This window comes from Poecile atricapillus, chromosome 2 (assembly GCF_030490865.1).
Source record: "Poecile atricapillus isolate bPoeAtr1 chromosome 2, bPoeAtr1.hap1, whole genome shotgun sequence".
NCBI lineage: Eukaryota > Metazoa > Chordata > Aves > Passeriformes > Paridae > Poecile > Poecile atricapillus.
In genome coordinates this window covers 29,955,343-29,980,627 of record NC_081250.1, presented here as the reverse complement: position 1 = coordinate 29,980,627, position 25,285 = coordinate 29,955,343, and the positions used below count along the sequence as shown (strand labels likewise).

Genomic DNA, 25,285 nt, shown 5'->3' with positions numbered 1-25,285 from the left:
TCCACATAATTATTGTTGCTCTAGGTCTACCTATACTGTAGTCCACCAATAAAATGTGAAGCATGGAGAAGCACACCATTATCTAACAGCACAAACAGAAGGATTCCTCATTGCATCTCTCTACAGCGTATGTGTTAAAATGAAGAAAACTGGATCTAACAAAAACAAAGAAACTTTGTTTTATTATTCAGTGGAGAAGACAAACTGTGTTGATGATTTTTAAAAACTCTTGATTGTACATGACGAGGGAAAGTAGTATGAAGAACTGTAAGTTTGTTTAATATTAACCACAGTTCACAATGCTTGTTTGGCTCAAGCCTTGGATATCCCCAGCTGCCCACAGCACAAATGACAGCCATGTCACAAACCCAGTCCCAAAATCCAATCTATACATAGTGCAGTCAGGCCACTGTGGACAGGAAATCAAGCTATTAAGATCCCCTATAAAGTCCAAGAAAACATTTTATAGTTTACTTAAAATAGAAAACCTCTGCAAAAGTGGACTGTTGCAAGTAAACAATGTTTTTGAAGAGATTTCCCCCTCTGTGGAGCAGCAGACCAGGCGGCTCCACACTCAAAGTCACGCAAAGGGCATTTATCTGAGCTCCCAATCAATATGGTCCATGGCAATTGTTGTGATAGCAAACAGTACATTTGTGACTTGGCAGCTCATCTGAAAGGTGCCGATTTACTTCTATGGATTTCAGTCAAGATTTAACAAAAGGCAGTCTCCAGGGACTGGACTGAGTATATTGTACCACTTAATCTCCTCAGCTGCATTCAAAGGCAAATTTGGCCAGCAAACTCAAACAACTTTTTTTAAAAAATCTTTTTATTTATGCAGAATTATTATACACAGAAAATGTAAAGTAAGTGAAGGATATCCTATATCTTGCTGCAACAAAGTACTAATACATAAATGAAATATCTGATTAAATGACTGGTCTTTAAATGCCGTGAACCACTCCAATTTAATGTGTAGATATTATTTAATCTACTCTCATAAACAGGTGTTAGCTCTATAAAAGATCCTTATAAGTTTAGTAAATTTTATGTGAATAAAGAATGAGCTAAAAAAATCAATAATAATCTGAATTTTAATAGAATAGTCAATCCAAGAAATCTCAAGTGGTTACACAGAATCTTTGGTTTTAATGAAGCTTGCAGTAATTTCATGGGAGCAGAATGCCGCAGTGGCAGGTGCTTGTGTCCTCTGCTGACCTGTTCTGCAGGGCATTTCACCTCAGCTGGTTGACATAAAAAATCTGCAAGCTGCACAGCCTCTAACTTTGTCTCAAATGTTAAAATTGGTTATTCTGGTCCATTTCATACAGAGCTACCTACACCTTCTGTACCTGGAATTCAATCACATTTTGCACATTGGCCCTGGTATACAGTTCACCTCAAACCAGGATTGTTACTGAGATAGCCATATGCATTATTTAAGCCACAAATTCTGTAAAATGCATATATCTGAACATATCAATAAGTGGGAGATGAGTTCTGATGGAGATTTTTGCAAAATGCAATCCAAAAAGAATTATCCAAAAACACGTAATGAAATTTCTCAGTGAGTTTATTATTCTGGAGAACTGAAAATTATATTTGTGCTCTAAAAATTACTCTCAATGCTCCTAATAAAAAAGGTAATTTCAAATTTGTTCATTACTGTTGAGAATTAGGTCTTAAAAACGTCTTAGAGATCATCATTTGTCTTGCACTTTTTATCATAAACTTGCTTGGGCTGTAATAGATTTTGTATTTTAAATAAGAATTTAAAATATTTTAAATATTTTTAAAAGAAATTTAGCTTGCTTTTAAGGAAGGCACATTTATATATTTGATCTCTGCTTCCACAATATATTGGATTGGCAAGACAGTTTCTGTATTGGAAATTAAAGACAATTTTCTATTTGTTAGCAAGCAAGCACAAGCAACTGACAAATAAAAGCAAATATCACCTTAGCAAAACGAAAAAAGGTAGGGAGACAATAAAAGGAAAACGTTCATCATCAGTTATAATTTATTCACCTGCATAATGCAAAACACTTCTGAGCAGTAGTGTAAGGGAAGGACTTTATCAATATTTACAACTTACTGATTCTCACTATCTTACAGAAAATCCCTAATTTCATCACACTCATGACTTATAACCTCGTGACTCTCACAACCTAGGAAAATGCCATCTGCATATTCATTCTCATAAATTTTTTCAAATATATAAAATATTTACGAAACAAATTCATTAAAGAAGTGCAGTTAATTTACTTACTTCCCAAGAGGGGGAGAATTTTCAGCAATAGATATATCACCCACTTAATTTTCATACTGGAAAAAAGTTCCCTCATATAACTTCCACTCAGAAGTAATTAAAAATCCCTTATATTTCAGATTAATTAGATGCTTTCAATATAAACCATATATTTCTGCTTTTTAGGCTTTTTTCTGTTTAAAAGAAAGCTGTTCACTGGCAGCAACTACACAACAGTTCTTTGTCATACTTTATTAAGTTTAGAAAATAAAATACATGTCCTAGTTTTTTTTAGTTGGTTAGAAAACAATTTTCAATTAGCATCAACTTAAAATAATTGTTTTGTGGGATTCTTAGAACCTATTTTAATTTCTAATCTTTGAACACTGAAATTCATTTTGTTCTAAGCAAACAATTGACTCTGACTGAATGATTTGCCACTTTTGATAGATACATCAGAGTGCAACCTGCGTAGAAGACAGACTACCAACACACTTCAAATGGAGCTGCAGGTCTCCATAAAATCTATTTTGTGAAACTAGCTAGAAAATTGCAATACCTATATTTTTAATTTCTTGAGTTTAATCTGGACTTGGTAGTATATATTTATCCATATGCTTTGACACTCTAGGATATTAAAACAGGATGGACAATTTAAAAAAAAAAAACAAAGCCCATACTTCAATTAATATTTTCCATTAGTTCATATAAAAGTTATTCAAAGTATTTTAAAATTTCTCCTGAATCTACATGTATGCTGAGTTCTTTCAAACCACTGCGAAAAAAAGATATTTCAGCAAGCCCAAGGTGTTTGAAGGAGAAATTGTTTCTTTCCAACAACTAGTCACCAAATTTATCTGGTCCTTATAAAAACTGTTCTTCTATATTAACATCTTTATTAAAAACGGATACAGAGATGGGGTCCCCCTAATAAATTATTTAGAAACATTGAAGAGGAGCCCATAGTCTAACATCCACTCTAAAGTCCCTAATACCAAAGAAAATCCAAGAGCTGATTAATATTGCCCTAAAGAAAATGAGAAAAGAATTTCACAATAAGAAAATCTTTTCTATCTCATCACTGAGCATCTTGTATGTTACATATAGGTGTTTGGGGGTTTTTTATTTAAATCTTTGTACAATATGTCTATTGCAAAACATACCTGCAAAAGGAGTTCTCCTTCCAGGATCTGCATCCCTTCTCCACACTTTCCTGTTCTAGAGGTTTCCTGAACGCCATTTCTTTCTGGTCTGGTAGAGCTAGATGATTTTAATGCAACTAGAACGAAGAAAAGAAAAAAAAAAGTTAAGCAATCTTTGAAAGGCTCACTAGAAATTTAGGTAATGATCTGCTATTTAGTGTAAGAAAAAAATGGATTTAAATATATATATTTATATATATATTATAAATTCAATCTAATTAAAGATTTTTGTTTCCATGTCAAACCCTTTCCTTACCTTTAGAGTGCACCCCCCAATTTTGTCATCCTTCTCATTTCTATATATAATAAGTTCACAACAAAATCATTATTATTGCAATCAACCCAAGTCTCATTATGTTATACCTTCTTCTCCCTCTTTTCACAATAAGACCCACTTCTAGTTTGTCACTCTTGTGACAAAGAAAGGGCCCTTTTATTTTCATAGGCCATCCTCCTCTAATGATAGCAATGCTGTGTTAAGGCGGGAAAACACCTGCACTTATTCTTATCCCACCTAATTTCAGATGTCAAACTATGGTTCATCAGAGAGGTAAGCCTGCTCAACACCTAAAGCTCCCTTCAGGGAAAGGAAGGAAAGAAACATGAACCCTAAATGCATGCTATATAATAAAAGATCCCAACAAAACAAAGAAAGGTACTTCAAACAAAAAGGTGTGGGTATTTTCTGTCATAGTTAAATTTTAACTTTTTAAACAACTAGGCACTCTTTCCAAGTACAGATAAAATACTATAACAATGAATCATCATTATTCAGATCATAAATATATGTAATTGAGAGAAAAAATTACCCAGTGACTAAGAAATGAAGAATCATACCGTATTGCTAAGAAGCTCCCATAAGCCATTCACATCTCTGCATCCTTCTAATAAACAAGATGCTGTCAAATAAAACTATATAGTCAAAGATCACCCTAACTCAGAATTTACCTACTTTCCACTGCTCTAAAAAAGAGGGGGAAAAAAAAAGAAGTCTTCAAATCAGAAATTAATCTGAGTAGGTCTGTAGTGTCTAAACTGCTTAGAATTACTTGAGCAATTGTACATTAAACCTTTACCATAAAACTAAAAGCCACTAACTCCCAACCCCAAAATTTCTGTGCTGCAAAGCAAGGGAATTCTATAATAGTACAAATAGAATACAATGTAAAAAATATTTTTGTGATTTATGAAATATACTAGGATAAAACCTATAAAAACAACTGCACTTCTATAAAATACAAGTTTTTCACAATGGTGAGATAGTCAGCCTAAATTTTGAATGAGTTTTCAACCTGCTGAAAACTTTTATTTTCTCCATTTTTTAGAACTTTAGTCAAGAATCCTGAAGAACTTCTGTTCACTCACTTTTAAATTATATTAAATGATATTTTACACTATTATTAACTGAAAGACAAATTATGCATTTCCTGGTTTTCTAAGCTATCATGGCAGCTGAGAACTTTCAAGCCAGACAGTTTTCATTAAAATATACCTCAAAGACACCACAGAGGAAAAATGTGTTCTAAAGAGATATTACCTGATTAATCAGATCAGAACGTATCTAAAGGTCTGCTTTGAAATAAAAAACCTAATGCTGTTGTTCTTCCTACAAGGTGCCCAAAATGTCCTGCAAAAGGCCACAGAGAGGCACAGTGACAAATTCATGTAAAGAGGTTACATAGCCAACTTTTTTTCTAGCATTATTTCTAAAGGATATATAGAATATTCACTAAACACCCCTGAAGCCAACAGGTAGTAGAAGAAAACGTTTTGAAATTTATAATGTATGATTATTGAGAAAGTCCACATTTAGCTGTGAAAGCTGCAAGTAAAGATGCCTAATCACCCTTGCCATTGTGCAAAATACTATATGTCAGTAAATACAAATGTGTTTTTTCTTTTATAATGTCTAATAGGATAGAATACCATCTAAGAGATAAAATCTACCAGAGCTTCGGAGCTCAAATGTAGCCAATGCATTGGTGGCTATATTCCTCCTAAGTTTCAAGGTGCACAATAGGTACATGTGAAGTTAAACATTTTCCTGAATTGGAATCTACAGCTTTTGCAGAGATCAGAAAGTGGACGGAAGCTGTTTACAAGTAAGGCACATGGAAAATTGCCAACAATCTGGATTCGTGAAAACAGAAGATACAGAAGATACAGTGGAAATTAGAGCTGTATATCCATAATTTAGTATATAACTCCTAAAAAAAAAAAAAAAAAAAGGGAATAAATCCAAATTTACCTTGTTCTGACAGATAAATCACAGGTCTATTAGTGCATATTACAAGCCACCCAAGTCCCTAGCACTGAACAACCCCAGATACCAGGATGCACACTTGTAATGTGTGCTTCTATACTGTCAAATTGAAGGCTACCAGAAACACAGAGCCTTACAGGATGGGAGGACCACCTTGCTAAGCAGCAGTTCTGAACAGACTTAGCCACACAATGATGTGGCCTCAGAAATACCAGCTAGAGATATAATAATAGCTAATGGAAAGGAGAACTAAATCTTTAAAAGCATAACTCATCCAAAAGTAATATTACAGTCAACACCACCTGGTTTAAAATCAACCATGTGTGGTCTGCTAGTTCTCATAGTCCATTTTACTCATGTCATCAGACAAAATAATCTCAATAGTTCATTATTCTATAGTCTTTGAATATCTGAATTAAACAGAATTCGTTGTGAGCTATCCCCTCTTAATTTTCCTACACAGGAAATTAAAACATGAATACTCCCACAGGTAAAGAGAAAAAAATTTGTACGCATATTCTAGAATATACTCACTATCAAATGACTTCTCAGAATTTCCCACTAATAATTGTAAAGCATCAAAAATGACACAAATTTGCTTATACTTGTAAAAAAAAACCCAAATCAAATGAGCAAACAAACAAAAAACCCCAAACCAAAAAACATCTGTTACACAATTTTAGTAGGAGGGTTGGATTGTAAATACCTGCTTTCCAAGTAGGTTAATGATTGTCGTTCAATCCTAAATCCAATAATAAGCATCATTTCCATTGCCTAGACTTCCCTCATTTGAAGTCCAAGATGAATCTCAAAGACAACTAGATAGTGACATTTAATAGATTTTTCTAGACACAAATATATATATATATATTTTCTGATACATTTGTTTTATGGTTGTGAAATTCTTTAACACCCAAGCCAGCAAATATAGAAGACAGTTGCTTTTACATTACATCTACAATGATAAATTAAGTAACAATGCTTACATCAGTATTTACCAGCTTCTTATCTCTAACCTTAACTGTTACATTCAGGTGATAAGAGATAATATGGAGATGTAGTGTACTTTGTTAGACTAACAATACAGAGTGGAGGGGAAAAAAGTGTTTGACATACTACTTCAAGTCTGAAACAGAGTTCTAGCAATTGAGTTCTAACTATTGCCAAAAGCCACCTTTCATTTTAAAACCATGTAAGTATTCATTAAAAAATTATTTTCAATACATAAGGACAACAGGTATTAGGTGATCTTCCTTCTTTCCAACCAACAATCAGTATAAGAAACTGCCTGAGTTATAAGCAGCTTGCTGAATCAACTAATAATTCATAATAGATTAATTTCATTAGTTACCTGCTGAGATATTCAGGAGGTAATCTGAGGAAAATTATTGAAAAAATAAGTCTATCTACCATCTCATTTAATATAAATGCTGTCCCTCCAGAGAGACTCTAGTCCAAAGTGAAAAACGTTTTTTTCACCTTCAAACACCTGATCTCTAGGGTTTATACTTGGTAGGTATCTTCCCCTCAAGCTTCAAACCACAACCAGTGTCCTCTTCCTTCCAGGCTTTCACTGCTGTTCTCAATAAGAACCTCTGCCATGACTTCCTCACTTGGCAGGCAGCTCCTCTGAAGTCCCAGCTCCACTATTTCCACTATTTCCACTTCTGCTCACAAAATCAATGACCAGGCAGCCATCTGTAGCTACCAGAGCACCTTCAATAGCAGCCCTGTGAATGATGATTCCTTATTCTCTTTGCCAGAAGTTACAAGGGCAGAGAATCACAAAAACGTCACGGAACAAGAGCAAACACTCTGATGTACTTGAGAGGGCCCTACCTGTACTAATTGTTGCAAAGTTAATAAAGTGGAGAGAATTCATAATAAGGTACATATGTTAGCAACTATCTAGCCAAGTTTCTGATGAGTCTTCATGCAGAAGCCTGATTTAACACACACATACTTGAACTGCTTAATTTACTATCACTTTAAGAATAAAATATATAGTTACATTACTTCAAGACAAAGGCATTCAAAAACTGTTCCACTTCCCCTATTCATGAAAGAAGTGACACACTAAAACACTTATACAAATATTCCAAAAAAATATCAGTAACAACAAATCTAATAAAAATACCTTTAACCTCAATGTGACTAATATCTTATGTAATAATCAGTTGTCTGACCACAGAACAACAGAGTAGCATCCATCAGTGGGCATCAGGACACTGTCAATACTCAACTCACCCAAACCAAGTTTATTATACTGTTTTCCTCAAATCTAGAAACTACTAAATTTGGAAGAAAGTAGATTTTATTTTCAAGTCATCAGAAAGAACATAGTAAATGAGAAAAACAAATAAAAGGGTTTTTTTTTTATGTGTTGAGTGAATAAAGAAGCTTTTCTGACCTAAATGCACATTTGCTGGTGCTCAGCTGTGAATTCTGGAGAGATTTTTCTCCACTGAAACCCGAGCATTTGCACACCAAATGTCTCTTATTATCAAAGGAGTGAAAAAATATATTATTTAGGTTTCCATCTCAAAATTCATCTAATCCAGCCACATGTTATTAGAGTGCTGAATAAAACCATTTCAGCAACTGCTGGCTGAAAAGTTTCATGGAAACCACACCAAAGTACGATGTGTTTAGAACCTTTTCCTGTTCCTACCTCTTCTTCCCCAAAGAAAAAGCATAGCAAATTTTTTTAGAGTCAGGGTAGCTCACTACCAAGAGGTGTAGGGAACAGGATATTACAATGCCAAATTTTAAACAGACCTTTTCAAATCATATTGAGATGTAATAAATTTCTTTGAATCAGAAAATATTTTAGGTGAATGATCTGTTCAAGCCTAAAACTGTATTGAAGTAATATTTGTCTAATATCACAAGTGTATCACTAGCACATCAGTCATGCAGTCCTGGAATTTAATCTTAAAGAGCTTCCCAGAACTGCTTTAAATCAAATCTTGGCACAGTTTCCAAGATCCGGCCAAACAGGTCAAAGTTTGCAGTCAGAGACAATTGAGACCATTTCAAAACCTTTTCAGTAGATTTATAAATTTCTACTTGTCTGGTCTAGATTACTGTACAAAAACAACCGTTCTCTTGAGCGGGTGGTCTTGCTCCAGCAAGAAATCCTAAGCTTCAACACAAAGGTCACCAGCTAACACGAGACAAGGAGGGCACTACTGAGGAAACAGTAGTTTAATATTAAACTCTTGCCTAAATCATTAACTTAAGCCAAACTGTTTATACTGGTGAAAGATCCATTTTAAGTGGGAGAAAGTATTATATATACATACCCATGTATCTACATGCAGCCTTATCTATTTCCATTACTTAAGATTATATAAAACATTTTGCACCTGTGATCTCTGACATTGTCAAGGCAAAAATGTTTATGGAATTAAGTAACACAAGGGAAAAATGCAATTAATTATTCTTCTAGGAAGATAAAAGAGGCATCGAATTCTTATTTTGTAAATAGCTACACTTCTAGATAGCAAAAACTACATTTTAGTAATAAAACTTGTGAAGGATTGCTCTGTATTCAGAGATACAAGAGAAAATAAAATTTAGAATTATCATAACTAGTTCTAAAGTCATAGTTATGTTACATGAGGCAAGACTGACTTCTGTGTAGGCTGCACTTACAAGCAAAACACGTTATATATAGGTGGGGAAAAGTTTTCACTGTGTGTGACATCCTTATATTTTTCATTTCTTACTTTTTCACTTATTATTCTGAATAATTGTCAAGATAGATTTACGGCAGATCTTCTTCCTTAGACATCTGAAGATGAAATAATTTAAGAGCAGTCTTCCTGGTAAACTTCAGTACAGCTCCAAAATTACAGTAAACTGCATGGATGGAGCAATGTATAGCAACATGTGTTCTACTGCAACTCCAAAATGTAAATACATTAATAAAAATGTAAAAAATACATCACTTTTCTGATGAGCAGAGCAACATCAGAAGATTTCAGAGCAGTATCAGAAGAAAACACCTTACAAAAGTAGTCATGGAAGTTGAATAACCGGATTTTGTAAATATAAGGAAAATGAGGATGAAATTATATATTTGGTAGTGACTAGCAAAAAAGGATATATTTTTCTCCATTAAGCATCAATGAATGCACCCAATTATGACAGTGCTGGAACAGCTTTCAAAAAATATATTTTAAAGCAAAAAAATTACCAATAAAACATACACAGAAGCCTTTACTTTCCAAAAAAAAAAAGCCAAATATAGTTTAAAAACTAGTAACAACCAACCTTCAGCCTCAGAAAACATGGTACATTGATCCATAAACATTTTTTCAGCTAATGTGGAAACATATAAATGTGTCTACATATTTAGGAAAAGTTACTGAAAGAACCTATAAGCCACAGAAGACAGTTATTTCTTGATTTGGCCCCAAAAAATTATTCATGGTTCAAGAGAGAGAAAATGCCATGAAGCAGCTATCACAAAAGAATAAATCATACCACCATGAATACTTTCAAAGAAATGTTAGTAGGTTACGGTTAGTGAAAGAAGTAAAAAAGATACTGAGGAGAAATAATACTTTTACCAGAGTAAGTTTTAAAAAGAGAGGGAAAAATTAAAAAAAAAAAAAAAGCCTGAAAAATTATGTCCCTTTTTTTTAAAAAGGAGAACAGAATGAGGGTAAGTGGTCAGGTTCTGGGCATTTCCTGGGCTTTTGTCAGTAACCTGACTGCTGTACAGATACAGATTGCTTCATGATGCTACAAATCTCTAGAAATCAAACATTTGCAGGTGTGCAGATTTTGTGACTGCAACCAGAGCCCAGCAGCACCACAGACCTGCACTGGATGCACTACAAGTTCTGTGCATGTGCACCCCTCCATTTCCAGTCATCCAGTACTTTCTTTGTAGCCCAAATTCAAACCAAATAAAGTGCATACTCATCCGCTATACAATCAGACACGGCAGAGAGAGCACAAGTCTACCCATCTGCAAGGATGTTTAAGTATAAACCAAATACTGTTTGATGGAGGAAGAAATATAGGACTTGCCCAAAAATAGGTTAAGAACAGGAAAAGGAAATTTTCATCTCCAAAGCAGATTATTCCAGAGGTTAAATGTGCCTTAATACAAAATGATTCAATAGAAAATGTTGGGAACCAATAGTGGCTGCCACCAAAGCACCTACTACAATATAACCATACGTATTTGCTAGACTATGGAGAAACATTTATACTGTTGGAGTAACCAAGATAAACAAATTTCAATATTAAGGTTCTATTAAGAATCCTACTTGAACATTTCAGAGACTGCGGATAAAAACAGACCTACAAACCAAAAATAAACCACTAAATATTCTGTCAGCATTAGACTGAAATTACTCAAGGTACAGCTCCAGAACTTCCCAAGGGCCCAGCTGTACTTACACTTCAGACATGTCTTCATACATATTTTACACTCAACAAGAGAAAAGCACAGAAGTGGTACACATTACTTGAACTACTGCAGGAGTCTAAAATAGTCTCTTGATTGCAATCAATATATAACGAATATATGTGAGGAATAAAAGCAGCACACAACATTTTCCTCAGTACCAAGCACCATGATTTTTGTACATGTGTATTTCAGATTCACCTAACAAAGCCCATTTAGGTTTAAAGTGACCTTGTGTTTCCCCTACTATACAAAAAAGGTCCAGAGTGGAAAATACTATTTTTAATATAACTGTGATCAAATAATACGCTTAAATAATGTAGCATGAAAGCTATTTTTGGCATAAGGAAGTCTGTTGCTTGCCCTTTCAAAATTGACATGTCTGGAGTTCAGATCAGTTGTACTTGGTTTCCAGGTATATGGCAAGGATAAATTTCCAATGCTCAGAGCTATAAATCATAAAACTGACAAAAACTTGGCTGTAGTATCACCTTTTTTTCTACCTAAACTTCAATCAAATTTCATTGGCCAAGACTCAAAGGGAGCCACAAATTTGCCAGAAATTACATTTCTGAATCACAAGATTACTTATAAGATAGTAAATGTGTACACTCATTTGTTCTACCGGGGGAAAAAAAGAAATAATCTTTTGTCTAAATCTAATTTTGCTGCTTAATAAAATTACCAACACTAACAACAAACAAAAACAGAAAAAAAAACTTTTGAAAAGTTTCTAAACCCTATGGCTTTTGTTGATGAACCACCATATCCTAGAAATACTATAGTGTAGTATTTTAATTCCCTTTACTTTATGATATTTTATACTTGAACATACTATTTGAATATGTATCTTCTAAAGAACAAGATTTTCATTTAAATTTGCAATGTTTTTCATTTAAATAATTATTAAATTACATATATAGAAAAAAAAATACAAGCCCATATCACCTACTTTTCAAAATATCTTGAAGTTACAAAAGGTGAACTAGCAAGTTGGTAACTTATTTGTTTTCAAAGTTGTGTGCTTAGTGGATCACAATTTAAATCCTAAAACTCATTTATAATAAAACAAGGAGATATCTTTTAACAGCTGGTTGTACTGAAAAGTTATTCTACTAAATATATGACTACATGTGTAAATACTAAATATGATGAAGAAAAACATAAGTTCTTTCTTTCTAGCACATGAAACATGGAAAAGCCTGTATGAAACATCTCTAACTCTACCTGGCATTATTTTTATGACACTAAAAGCTTCTTAGAAGAAATGAACCCTAACCTCAGTCTCCTATGGAAAGCTGAATAGGTAACAGCAGGTAAACAGGACAGGAATTAGATCTTACCTAATGAGTTTATGATGGGCTAAATGTATAGCAACTTCCTGAGCCAGAATTTGGACAAGATACTGTGTCTCCACTGTTATTTTGGAGAAATAGCCAAAACTTCATTGTTAAATATCCTAAAAGAACAATGCTTTAACTGTAACAGCCTGCAAAAGTGCAGCTGTCTCTCCCCACGGCTTCAGTCATGGCAGCACTTTAAGACAGCAGAACTCTGCATCCAAAAATGAGGAAGGCAATAAATAGCACAGAATCTGTATCTTGGCTATATTTTTCACACAGTAACAGCCACCATTATACTTTTCAAGTAAATACAGGATTATAAGAGACACTACAACATATAAGTGGGGCAGGCTGGGTGGTAGGAAGGCAAGAAAGACTGAGAGGTTGAAGACAATGAGGAAGTTATAGAAAACATGCCTAAAAGTTGAGAGGAGGGATGGTTTTGTGGTTCTGACATCGTCTTCCTGTGCGTTGTGGTGGAAATCATACAGGCATTGTACACTTCATTTCCTTAACCATTAAACCAGAACAGAAGCACTTCAGCTCCACCAGCACTGAAAGGATAAATGCAGTAAAGATTTCGAAGTTCAAATTCTCTAATTGGGAGAGATTTCAGTGCTCCATATGATAATCACATTAGATTACACAAAGCTCAAAGATTATAATCGCACAGTATTTCAATATCCTCTTCCCCAACAATTTTGATTTGCTATGTTGAACTATAAAGTTTATGAATTAAAGACGTAGGAATGGTTATAGTCCCCTAAAACAAACAAGGTAAAAATTTCAGAGGCTTCCTATATAGAAAGAAGAAAAGAGGAAAAAAGGTCAGACTGGATTTTATCCCAGACGCTTTTATTGAAGACTGTGCTTAGGAGGTCGCACAGGACAGAGGTCTGTATTTCTGATCTAGCATCAGAAAACAGAAATAGCAACAGCAAGCGTTATATAACTTATGTTGCTAAGGGTGAGGCTGTGACGCAAAGGAAAACTATATTTTATTCATTACAACCCCAAGGAGGAGGGAAAGAGAAAGGCAAGGAATGCTTTAAAGAAGGGGAACTGGAGCACACAGACAAACTCTGGAAGAAGAGGACCTGGGGTAACAGGAACCTCTGCCTCTGCCATCTGCTCTGCCCCACAAGGATTCATTTCACAGAGGGCCTGTTCTAGTCTGTCCATAAGTAAACCTGATAGAAGCAATCTGATAAAACCACAGACAAACCATGGGTGTAAGTTTGCAAGGCTCGTTCCAATAATTCTAGCATAAGAGGATTTTATATAATGAATACTTTTAAACATTTAAAACTTTAAATATTAAAACACACCCTAGACACATCAAGTATTAACAAAAACTTACTACTGGAATAAGTAATTTATTCATCTTTCAGAAACAACTGCTGAATTGAGTCAGATGTGTATGAACAGTAAACTTAAAGCAAAACAGTATTTTCATTAATATGGTACCAGGTATGTCTACCAGTTCTCATAGACAGAACCTTTTCTTCAATACCATAAAATATTTTAACATATTTTATGTTTTTAAGATTCTAAAATTAATACATAAAATTTTACTTATTATTTAAGTTACTTAACTCAAATTAAAGTTCTGTTCCCAATAATTCTAAATACAGAAATGATATGTCCCTTTCATAGCATAAGCTTTTCAGTAAACCAAAAGGCACACAGAGTTTTCTTAATATTTTTAATGTTTCCATTCCACTTTTAATAAACTGCTTCAGTAATCAAGACAGATATTTAAATGCTATTCATTAAACATCACCACTTAATTGACCCACAGATACACCTAAAACACAGAAAGCTCCTGCCTTGATGAGATTGCCCTGGAGGGCAACCACACACACAAAGAAAGATGAGTGATAGGATAGTATCAAGATTTCAGTTTCTTGTTGCAGTTTCATACTTTAGAACTATGTGGCTTGTGTGGACTGGCAGAATTTTTTTGGTTGGGGAAGGGAGGGCTTGGGGGTGTTGAGGGTTTGTTTTGTTTTGTTTTCTGCTTCTGCTGTGGGGAAATTTTGTTTGGTTTGAAACTGTCTAGAAGTAGAAAGATTGTTCTGAGAACCTGACAGCAAAAGGGATCCCTCTGGATTTGTGACACTACCTGGCCATGGAGCTCATAGGTACCCGTGGTGTGTTGTTGCAGTATCTTGTATCTCTGAAGTCGACAATACTGCAGCACAATTTAAAAGGGATTTCCATCTGCTTCCACATAACTCGGTTCAACAGACTTACAGTAAACATGAGACTTTGCTAGATGCTCAGAAAGAACGGCCCCTTTCACTGACTCTTCATTTCACACACATTCCTTTCTTGTTTGGGAATTCCATAAATTCTTATTTCTAAAGAAACTACAACATTGGAAAGGCTGTACATAAGTAATTACCATTTCCTCTCAAAATGCTTTTTGAAGCATGTTCAAATTTCACTGCACCTGAAATGTCATTAAAAAGCCAGGTTGGAAGATGCAATGTTTTAAAGGGGACAAAGCAACATTTTCAGACAATAACTGTTGTCACACTACATCACGACAGTAAATATTTAATTAAATCTCAATTATACTTAGTTCTTCCTCTTTTCTTTTTTCCTTTTTTTTTCTCCCCTGACATTCTAGTAAGGCTTGTTTTGCTTATTTTACTAGAAATCCTCCAAATTGCCAGTGATGATTTCACCATGTCCAGTTTAGGTCCTCCTGCAGTAACACTTCCCATTAACTTCAACAACTCTTCTCCCTTTTTGGTATTTCCCTGCTTGGTACATTCACAGACAGCAATCATAACCCCTAGCCTGCATTCTGCCATGCTAAACAGGACCAACGCAGTCATCTCCTGTAATATGTACTCCCTAGAGCTTCTTTGTTCCTATGATATTTGTAAGACCCTAACTTGATCTGACAAACTGAATGACATGTCTCAGATCTTCTGGAGAATCTCAGTTGTTTTAAACTGTTTGATAAATGGAGTAACCCTGCTCTACAGAAATGTACCCTTCAATACTTCCTCCAAGACTGCTTCAAGAGAATCTACCAAAATCTTCAGAAGGGAGAAACAAAAGACAGCTAAGTCCAACTTAATAAAAGTCTTCCACATCACTTGTTTTAGTCCCATCAAAAAAGCTGAAATGAGAATGCCTACAACTTTACAAAAATACTTATCAGTATTTATTAACTGTAGCTACTGAACTGAAAAACATTCTTAACATTTTAGTTGAGACAGCTATTGTCTGGCTCCCAGACTCCTGAAAACAGTTACGTAACAGGAAACGTTGTTTTAACGTGGACAATTGGAATAGAGATGAATATGGCTACAGGCCAGAGTACTGTACAACTCCACAAAGCCAGATCCATACAAAGGACCTGATACATGAAATTTGGGGTTCTATACCCAATATACTATTTAGAAAACTCCTAATTTAAATACCATATGTTTCCTAAGTTCCACTGTAAGCCCCACCATGCACAGCTGCCGTACCTCCATCTGGATGGGTAAGAATGGCTTGGCACACACTTCACCCTGACCCTAAACATGGAGCAGACACTGGATTTCTCCTGGCTCTTCCCCCATATGGCATAAATCCAGGTTCTTCTGACAGCTGGTAGCCACTGATTCTTTCACAGGGCTGAAGAAAATGATGTAGCTCTTTTTTGCAGTATCAGGACATAAACCCAGGTTTTATTCACTCCTCTGCTACAGGCGGCTCCCATTCCTTCCTTTTCCACTGCAGAAGAGGTCTGAAAGCTGGGGATACAGGTAATACCTACTCTTCCTGTTGAAAATCATCTACCATATAGAAAAGAATAATAAAAAGTTTCTCAAAAAAAAAAACAAAACAAAACAAAACAAACCACAAAAAAACAAAAAAAAACCACCCAAAACTTTCTTTCTGAAAGACCAAATCAGAACGCATGTTCCATCTGAGACACTGGCCAAAAAAGACAAGATCAGCCCCTGACCCAGTCCTCATTGAAAAGGGACCACTCTGTTATGGGATGAGTGTTTCATGGGAAACACATAATCTAGCCCAGAAAATTCAGTTTTCAAAATACTTTAGATCTATTAAGATAATAAAGAAAAATCAGAAGTCACATAAAAGAGAGCATACTGAAATAATCTTGACAGAACACTTTTTATGTTGTAAAAAGTGTTTTTTATAGGTAAGGCTACAACATCAGTAACAATATCTGCCCACAGAGTGGACACTGCAATAGAGAATTGGCAGTCACATACTGGCCTCTGCATAGAAAAGAGAAACAGAAACAAGCTTAGAGCCAAAATTTGATTGCAGTTTTATTTATAATAAAAGGAATAATGTGCACATATTTTCTTGTGAACACCTGCATGATATTAAATTTGTTTTTACAGTTACACAGATTGTTCATGTTGTTACCAAGATAAATGTACTTTGCTTCAAAATTTCAGTTAGAAGTTTGTGCCATGCCTTTATCAAGCATTTTCAGATTCATATTAGAGTAAGCACAAATCAACTCATGTTTTAATGGTGCCATCTGTCACATTTTTTTGTATTCTGCTGCCAAAGCAGCGAAAGATCAAATGAAATAAAATCTAAACATGAGGTTTCATTTACCCTGCCACAAGAAATAATTTTCAAGGTGGCAAAGACAGATCTGTTTGATAATTACGTATTTTCTGCTAAATTGTTCCATATGCTTAGAATATTTGGGATTTAGCCAAGAAGAAAAGCAAAATTACTTCTCATAGTTAAACATTTCCTCACCATAATACACCTCAAGTTATCCTTGTGCAGTTGATTCTTAGGTAAAAAGACTTACTTTAACTATTTCTTTCACTATGTTCATCAGAAAAAAACACAAGACACAGTTACAAAAATATATGCATTTAGCTTAACAATTTAAAATGTAAGCTAAAATAGTGCAGAAATACTTGAAATACTCTAGTGACAATTTCACTCAATTGACTCCATCTGCTTTACTAAGCCATTTAAATTATTAATAACACTTACATGTTCCTTTGACAACTGTCATTAATGACAAGATATATTGTTATATAAAATAATCCAGTTGCAACTATTCACCATATTTAATCTTTTAATAGAAACTAAGTTTTGCTTCCATATTTAAGACATTTGCTTTAGTTCTAAAATTAATCCATCAAATTAAAGATTAGCTTTGATAAACCAGAATGAGAATCTATTATTAGTTTTAATATGTTAGTGAGGGAGATGCATACAGGACAGATGAAAAGATGACAGGGAGCTCTCTGCAGGATTCAGATGGTGACTGTTAGTGAGAGGAACCCCACTTCCTTCCTGCATCCCAGCTCTTTGTGCAGGAGGATGCTGAACTCACCAAGAGTGTTTTAATTAGTTTTATAAATTATGGCATATTCTGATAATAACTTTTTATTTTTTAAATATACCGCTGCTATGAATTGTTTTGTAGAAATAAGTTCAGATTGATTCCAGGCACAACTTCATACTAATCTCCCTGACCTTACAATACAGTACAAAAGAAGGAAGAGCAACATGAGAATTTTTGGCAAAAGCTATACACATCCCCCTTACTGCCTTGCACGTCACCATTTTTATAACACTACTGCAAATCATAATTTAAGGATTTAATTTTACCATTACATTTAATACATCACATTCATTTATAAAAGGATATAATTATGTTTCCATCTCCAAGCAGTTTTCATATCTGTTGGAGAAGAGCCTACATACAGACACATTCTAGATTTAGTTTATTAATTCCACGGCTCAGCTTCAGGTATCTGCATTCCAAATGAATATAAAGTTGAATGATCCTCATTCTAGTAGTAAAACACAAGTAATAAGATGGCAAGAGTTTGATTTAGAAAGGTGAAACAGCCCTCAAATGCTCCCCCAGCTTGCTTTCCAACCCAAGAGTAGACATGGTTTGCTCCACAGCTTGGATAGTTTTACCAGGGAACATATTTGCCTTTAAGTTGCATCAGCTCACAGCGTTCAAATAAAACAAACCCAGTGATACTTCTTCAACAGAGTGGGTAATAAATCACCACAGTCCAACATTCACCACCACTCAGCTTCAGCCAGGGCTGCAGAGCTCAAAAGCTAATGCAAGCCTGGAGCACAAATAAAGCTTAGCAGAACATGTACAGTAACACATACAGATGCAACCCCACAATTTTATAAGCCTCCTTTGCATACATCAAATATTTGCAAATCTGATGACCAATTATTAGATGTCACTGGATCAAACATTACATTTAACAAAGAGTAGAAAACTACCATTACTATCTTTTCACTCCAAGTTTTAATATTCCATAACCAGTTCTTAACTCTCTCTGACCCAAACATTCAACTAAAACAAGGCTGTGCAAGGTTATTGGAAAAGTTCATAATTTATGTTAGTTGACCAGTTTAGGAGAAGTGAAATGAGTCTATCCAATTTCAACTTTGTGGTACGTATGTATAAACTACTCAGCAAAATAAAATTCACCCTGCTAAGAGCATAACTGGTTTCTCAGGTATGTTTAAACTGAAAAGTTCAAGTGTAAAAGGAAATTAAAAAGACACATGACTGGTGGTGACTACACTAATGTACAGCAGAGGAAGGTACTGAGCTGTACCAAGACAAAATAACAGGTGCTATCTATGTTGTTGTTGGTTTTGCACAAAGGATATACACAACTTCTGAGATTTAACTGATCTTGTTCAGTCTCACAAAATCACAGACACAGAATTGCCAGGCATTCCTTTTCCAAGACAGCTTGGCTTTGCAGGGAAGATAAAAAGTTAATAGTTCTATGAGCTTTCCTAGTCTACTTCTAGCTTTAGCAACAAAAAAAGTTATTAAAAACGTAGTATCTAATGTATCAGATTTATTTTTTTGCTCTTCATGCAGATTTGATACTTGATTGATACTTGTCTCTCTCCTCAAACATGACTGACATAATTAGGGGGTGAATTAAAAAGAAACTACATGTAATCCAGTAATGTATTTCTCATGAAAGGAACTATGGATATTTAGTCTAGTTAGTACTGTAGTAATTTACAGTTTTTCGCTTTTATGTACCAAATGGCATTTCCATCCTTAGATCCTAGTGCCAATAAAAATCTACTATTTCTTTCCAAACATTTAGCAGTATTGCACTTTGCATACATAAATATATAGCTGCCAGCCTTGCAGAATAAATTCAACAAATACTTTACATCCAATCTGGAATCAACTCACTCTGCAAGCAAAACAGCAAAAGCTTCTGCTATAAGCAATTCATCCTGCTCATAAAATAAACAAAAGAATAAGAACTGATTGCAACTTTCACTGTTGCATGGCATAAAAATACAAAAAATAATCAGCTTTTATAAAATTATTTATAATTTGCATTTTAGTTCCATTTATCTTATGCAATTAACTTTCTTATACAGAATACTTAAATTGGAGTAACATGTAGTCCATGATCACATTCAAAAAGTAGACAGCAACATTTATTTTCAGAGATGTACATAGAAAAGGTGATGTTGCAGCAATGTTATATTTGAACTTACTGCATCAGATAACAATTTACCTGAGACTAATTTTTGAGTTACTAAAAAATCACACAATTATCATATAAATGTAAATTGCTTAAGGCTATTATCAATGTCTTAAGAAGAAGATAGTTCAGTGGCCTTAATATAATGTATATGAAGTAGATAACCCATTAGATGGATTTTTTTATTATTATTATTTCCTATTATTTCATATTTTTACAAAAGAAAGTGGCATTTTGGGAAACTTCTTAGTGCTTTGGCTCCTGCTGATTACAATGATCAAAATCAGAAGGAAAACCATAAAGCTATTGAAATGCAGAACTGATTCCCAGAGCATCTCTCAGATGCTCCCACATGAGCTACATCCTGTTAAGTATTAAATTTCTAATTAGGGGAGATTAAATCATCTAGTGTCATATCTTGGAAAGCAATAATCTCGGCTATATATCTTCCAGAGAACCTTCCACGTACCTATAAGCCTGAAGTATATCTGTGCACATTAAACAGTATGTTTCACATTTTAAAAGTTCCTTGAAAGCTTCAAATTTTTGAGTTCAAATTTTTGATGAGAAAAAGGTTCTTAATAGCAACTACTAGGTTCTTTCATCAGAGAAGGCAACCAGAAAGGAGAGAACTTGGTTATGACTTATAAAAATCAGTAAACACCTCTATAAAGGCAGGAATTCCCATCAGGGAGTCCTAGAGAGACCCCTGTAAGAATCATGTAGCTGAGAAGACAGTGACATCATGAAACCCAGAGTCAGAATATCGGAAAAAGCCTGAAATGTAAGTGTAATCTCATTGCTGTACTTTCCTAAAAAAAAAAAAATTTAAAAAAAAATTGATGCAATTTCTCCAAAAATCTCTTCCATTTAATTTAACGTGTCTCTACTTTGACATCTTCTTTAATATGGTTACAGAGTGGGGTTAGCTAATGCAGACGAAGAATCTTCAGGATACTTGAAAGATACCTCAAGTATGAAAATATTTACATACATTGTAAATTCCTGTGTTTTATTTTCATCTTGAATGAAAACAAGACCCACTTTATCAACAGGAGCAACTGTGGGCTTGGGGACCATTACCAAATGCAAAGGGAGTCAGATCTTTTCCTGTATGATTTCACCCAGACGAGTTTTAGGCAGCACATAGCTTTAAACAGCACTGAAACAGTCTGCACCCATTTTCTCCCAGATGGGTTTAGAGCAGTAGTCTTTTTTGAAAGTTCTAACCATCTAATAGTGTATCATCTGAATCTATCGCCTTCCACTTGATACTGCCTTCCCTCCCCATTCATTTATGCTCCTGAATCAGACAAATCTTCTCAAAGAGATTATGAAATAATTTACATACGGGTTCCCTGTATGGGAGGGAAGAGGTAAAAATGAACATAGCTACATTCTTTTCTAGGACACTTAGGAGCTTAAATTGAGAAAATGAGGTGAAGGGTTATAACTGAAGGACAGTCTCAGCTATTTAGGTTAGTCTGACCAGCTTAGTCCACTAACATAACACTAACAGGTGTCCTCAGTTAGAGGAAGGCACAAAAGGACAGCAGACAGTTTTGTGCCTCTTAATGGAGAGAGACACTATTTCAAGTGCAAGAGTGGGAGCCCTTCCAAAAACATGCCGTTGTACATAGAGGTAGTGGCTCACTTGAGCCACAGTATTGCACAGAGGAGATGCATTTCACAGCGCTAGCTTGATCCAATGAATGGGAATGTGATGAAACACATCTCCTTTGCAGCATATAAACATGGACTGTATGGATGTTGCAGGTAATGTAAAATGATGGCAAAGTAATGTGAAGTTGCAAGGCATGGAATGAAGACACTTGCTAAGGTTCCTCTCAAACAGCCACGGTTTCTTGATTTGTGCAAGTTTTTTGTTGCATTCTTCTGTTTTGGTCTAATGCAGATGGATTCAAATCCCGCAAGAAGCAAGCTTGTAAGACTGAACCAGCATTCTTGCACATGAGAGGTGGAACCTAATTCTGTCATTAGAATCTCTAATGCTTTCTTCTCTTTAGTTACAAGAGGCACTGTAAGACCCACTACATTTTTTTCATTGTTAGTAATCCAATTGTTTGCCTGAATTATTTTTTCCTATATAGCTTATAACATTTATTTCAATATTCCACCGTTTTCCAAGCTTCCTTATTGCTTAATGTAAAATGCCCTTCTTTGTTATTTTAACTATGTTTTTAAACTTCTTGTTTGTGTAGTGATTTTACAGCTTTCTCTCTCTCTTTTATGAGATGTCTGTCTTATTTACTTCTCTGATATGTATCCTAATGATTTTGTAAGTGTTCTCTATTTTCATCCAGTCTTGCATACGATTCCATTTTTTTTACACTCTATATTTTATTGGGAAAACAATTGAGGAAGAAGTCAAAAATACAACTAATCCATATCACGCATTAATGACTTCTTGAAAGTTTGCCCCAACTTTTGATTTCTAACATATCCTAAATGACACAATGATGAGTAGGCAGTTCAGAATCATTTGGTGAAGGGTGATCTGCTTGCACACACAGCCCCACTCAGATTTATTTATTTTTTTTTGTCACAATCAAGCCTTTTTATTTTTTTCAAAAGTTAATTACTTGGCCTGCCCAGCAAAACCAGCTCTTTTTTAAGCCTATTCTCATTACAGCAAGCACTTTTACATAAGTAAGCAGTTGTGTCTGAGAAGGAAACCACCTAGCACATCATAACACTCAAAAGTCCAGACAATTAACCACCTTTTTTTTAAAACATTTTCTCAACCCATATTCTTTTCTGTATCATTAATGCAAAAATTAAATTAATGTAAAATTAATGCAAAAATTAAACCAGCAACAGAAGCATCCAAAATTATCTTGAACTGAAACTAGCAACCTTTTCTTCCAACAGAGTTTCAGAGAAGCAAATGTCTATTTTGCTCTTGGATTCTGAAGTGAGTTGACTATGCAAGCACTGTTTTCAAAATGTTTTAAAAATATACAAATCAGACTAAATGGAATTGTAAATATCATTGACAGTGTTCTCTGAACTACTCCTAATTCAGCTCAAACACTCAAATCTTGTAATATCAGCAGTTTATCCTCAAAAAAAAATTCTTGAAGATCTCTTGACTTTTGAGATACTACAAGTATCATGTCTGAAAGATCACATTCTAGTGCTAGACACACTAAAATGGAAAGCTAGATGAAAATCAGTAGTTTAATGCCTGAGCTCTTAATGTCCTTTTTTCCTTCCACCCAGACAAATGTGCAAAATGTTGGCTAAATCTCACTCCTTAAGTCACAGCCCCTACTGTCTATAAAATTTGCTACTAACAAACTGTAAATTTGCATTATGAACTACAGAAAAATTATGAATAAAAGTAATGAATAAAAAAATGCCTGCTGCATGCTTAAAGCAAAATGCTTTGCAAAATATTAGTTGTACAGTACAGTATTTGAACCCTTTTCTCAACCATATCACACCCATGTAGAATATGCTTCTTTTAAAAGTATTAACAGTAGTTATGACATTCTTAAATCTGCCTGAAGTAATGACATTTAAGCAATGCACTTACTGGTTTTAGAAACATTTTACAGGATGAAGACATTAGATTTTACTAGATTTGCTTAACATATGTACCATACTCTGTCTTAAAACATTCACCTAACCCAAGAACTTGAAGTTTAACCAGATTGTGTATGGGATGATTTACCTCAACTTTCACAGTATACTTTCTTTTGATCCATTCCCAAAACATAGCTCAGCAAGCCCTAAACTGCTTGTTGAATTAGATTGGTGTTTCTCCTAAGACCATTAAAAGATTAAAATAAATAAACTATCTGCTGTTAAAAATCTGAAAAACCATTATACACCACTGAATTGCTCACAACACTGATTAAAACCAACCCAAGCTCTGCTACACAGGTAGCTGAACTCAGGTTTTTATATGTTTTTAGCCCTTTTAATGTTGCTTTTTAAAGAAAGATTTAACAGCATTATTAAGTGTGGAATGTTAAGTGTTTATGCAGTAGTCTCCTTTAAATGGGGGACATATCCTCAGTTGCTACAAAGCGGTACTTAACTCAACAACCCTGCTTTCTTAAGTAGAAGGTAAAACCAACAACCAAGTTGTGTATTTTTCTTCCTTAAGTGACTGATACTGAACTTATTTCACAGCATGATAATTAATCAGCCTTGAAACACCACACTAAGTCAACATGCATGAGCCTACAAAAATTAGAGTTCAGTTGCTGCACTTGGAAGACTCAAGTCTTTGCTCACACAAACAGTTGCACTTCCTATAGCAGATGGTTCCAAACCACGCCATGCATTAGGAGCCACTGCTCCTGATTTGGGTGTGAGAATGAAGATGAAATAAAAAAGAATAGAAAAATAAAAATGGAGTCATAAGGAGTTGCAACTACTACGCAATAAATGCTCATTCCCTTAAAGCCTAAAAGCATGCCTGTGCATCTTGCTCTAAACACCCCCAACAGGCTCCGAGATTGAGAGAATGTCGAAGGCAAAATAAGATTTATATGGGAGCTGAAAGGCAGTTTGCCATTTTTGAGAGCAAGAAGCGGGCAGAAGGTTACAAGACCTTGTAAATGCAGGAACAGGAATAAACTATTATGTCTTTGTCAGAGAGGGATAAAGTTGGATGGGAATTTCTAAGCTTCTAATGCATCAATGGTAGTTCTCCTCAACTTAAAGCAGAGTTGAGAAAAAAACGAGCCTCAAGAATGACTGCATATGATATATGCATAATGCAGCAGAACAGCAATTAGTGTGCAGTGCTTTTATGGCTAGCCAGTTGCACCTATTCACCTGGTAAAATTTTAGTTCAGATTTATTTTTTTTAAAACACACATAAGGAATAAAACTTCATGTTTGCTTTCACCTTGTACTTAAAAAAGAAAAGGAAATTTCAGGAAACATACAGTTGTTCAAATTTGTAATCTCTGACTTGGGCTCTGAAGCTTAACAACCACATAGCAAACTGTATATTGCTTGCGGTTTCAAGACTTAGAGGCAATGAAGTCTTGTCCCCTAATATCACAGAGACAACAGTCACCTGCTGAATCACCAAAACCATATCCTGGCATATTCACATTTCTTCTGAGCTATTTCCCATTCAGTTGCTTCTCCTGGTATTTGTTTCTTCAGAAAAAAAGGTTAGCAAGAGGTGCCTGCTGGTAAATTTTAACTTATCATCAGACCTATTAATGTGATACTGCTTTAGCCACAAGAAGGGAAGGAAAAAGGGCTTCCTAATTTTTTTTTGAGGTGAGGCATTAAA

The 25,285-nt window shown here is 34.7% G+C and overlaps 1 protein-coding gene across 1 annotated transcript in view; it reads right to left on the bottom strand.

The window, feature by feature from the left end:
• AHR (aryl hydrocarbon receptor) overlaps positions 1–25,285 on the bottom strand; it is a 63,114-nt gene that overhangs the window by 19,783 nt on the left and 18,046 nt on the right. Inside the window, exon 3 of the mRNA XM_058831917.1 lies at positions 3,415–3,530. Coding sequence (XP_058687900.1) covers positions 3,415–3,530 — 116 coding nt within the window. The remainder of the gene's footprint in view (positions 1–3,414; positions 3,531–25,285) is intronic.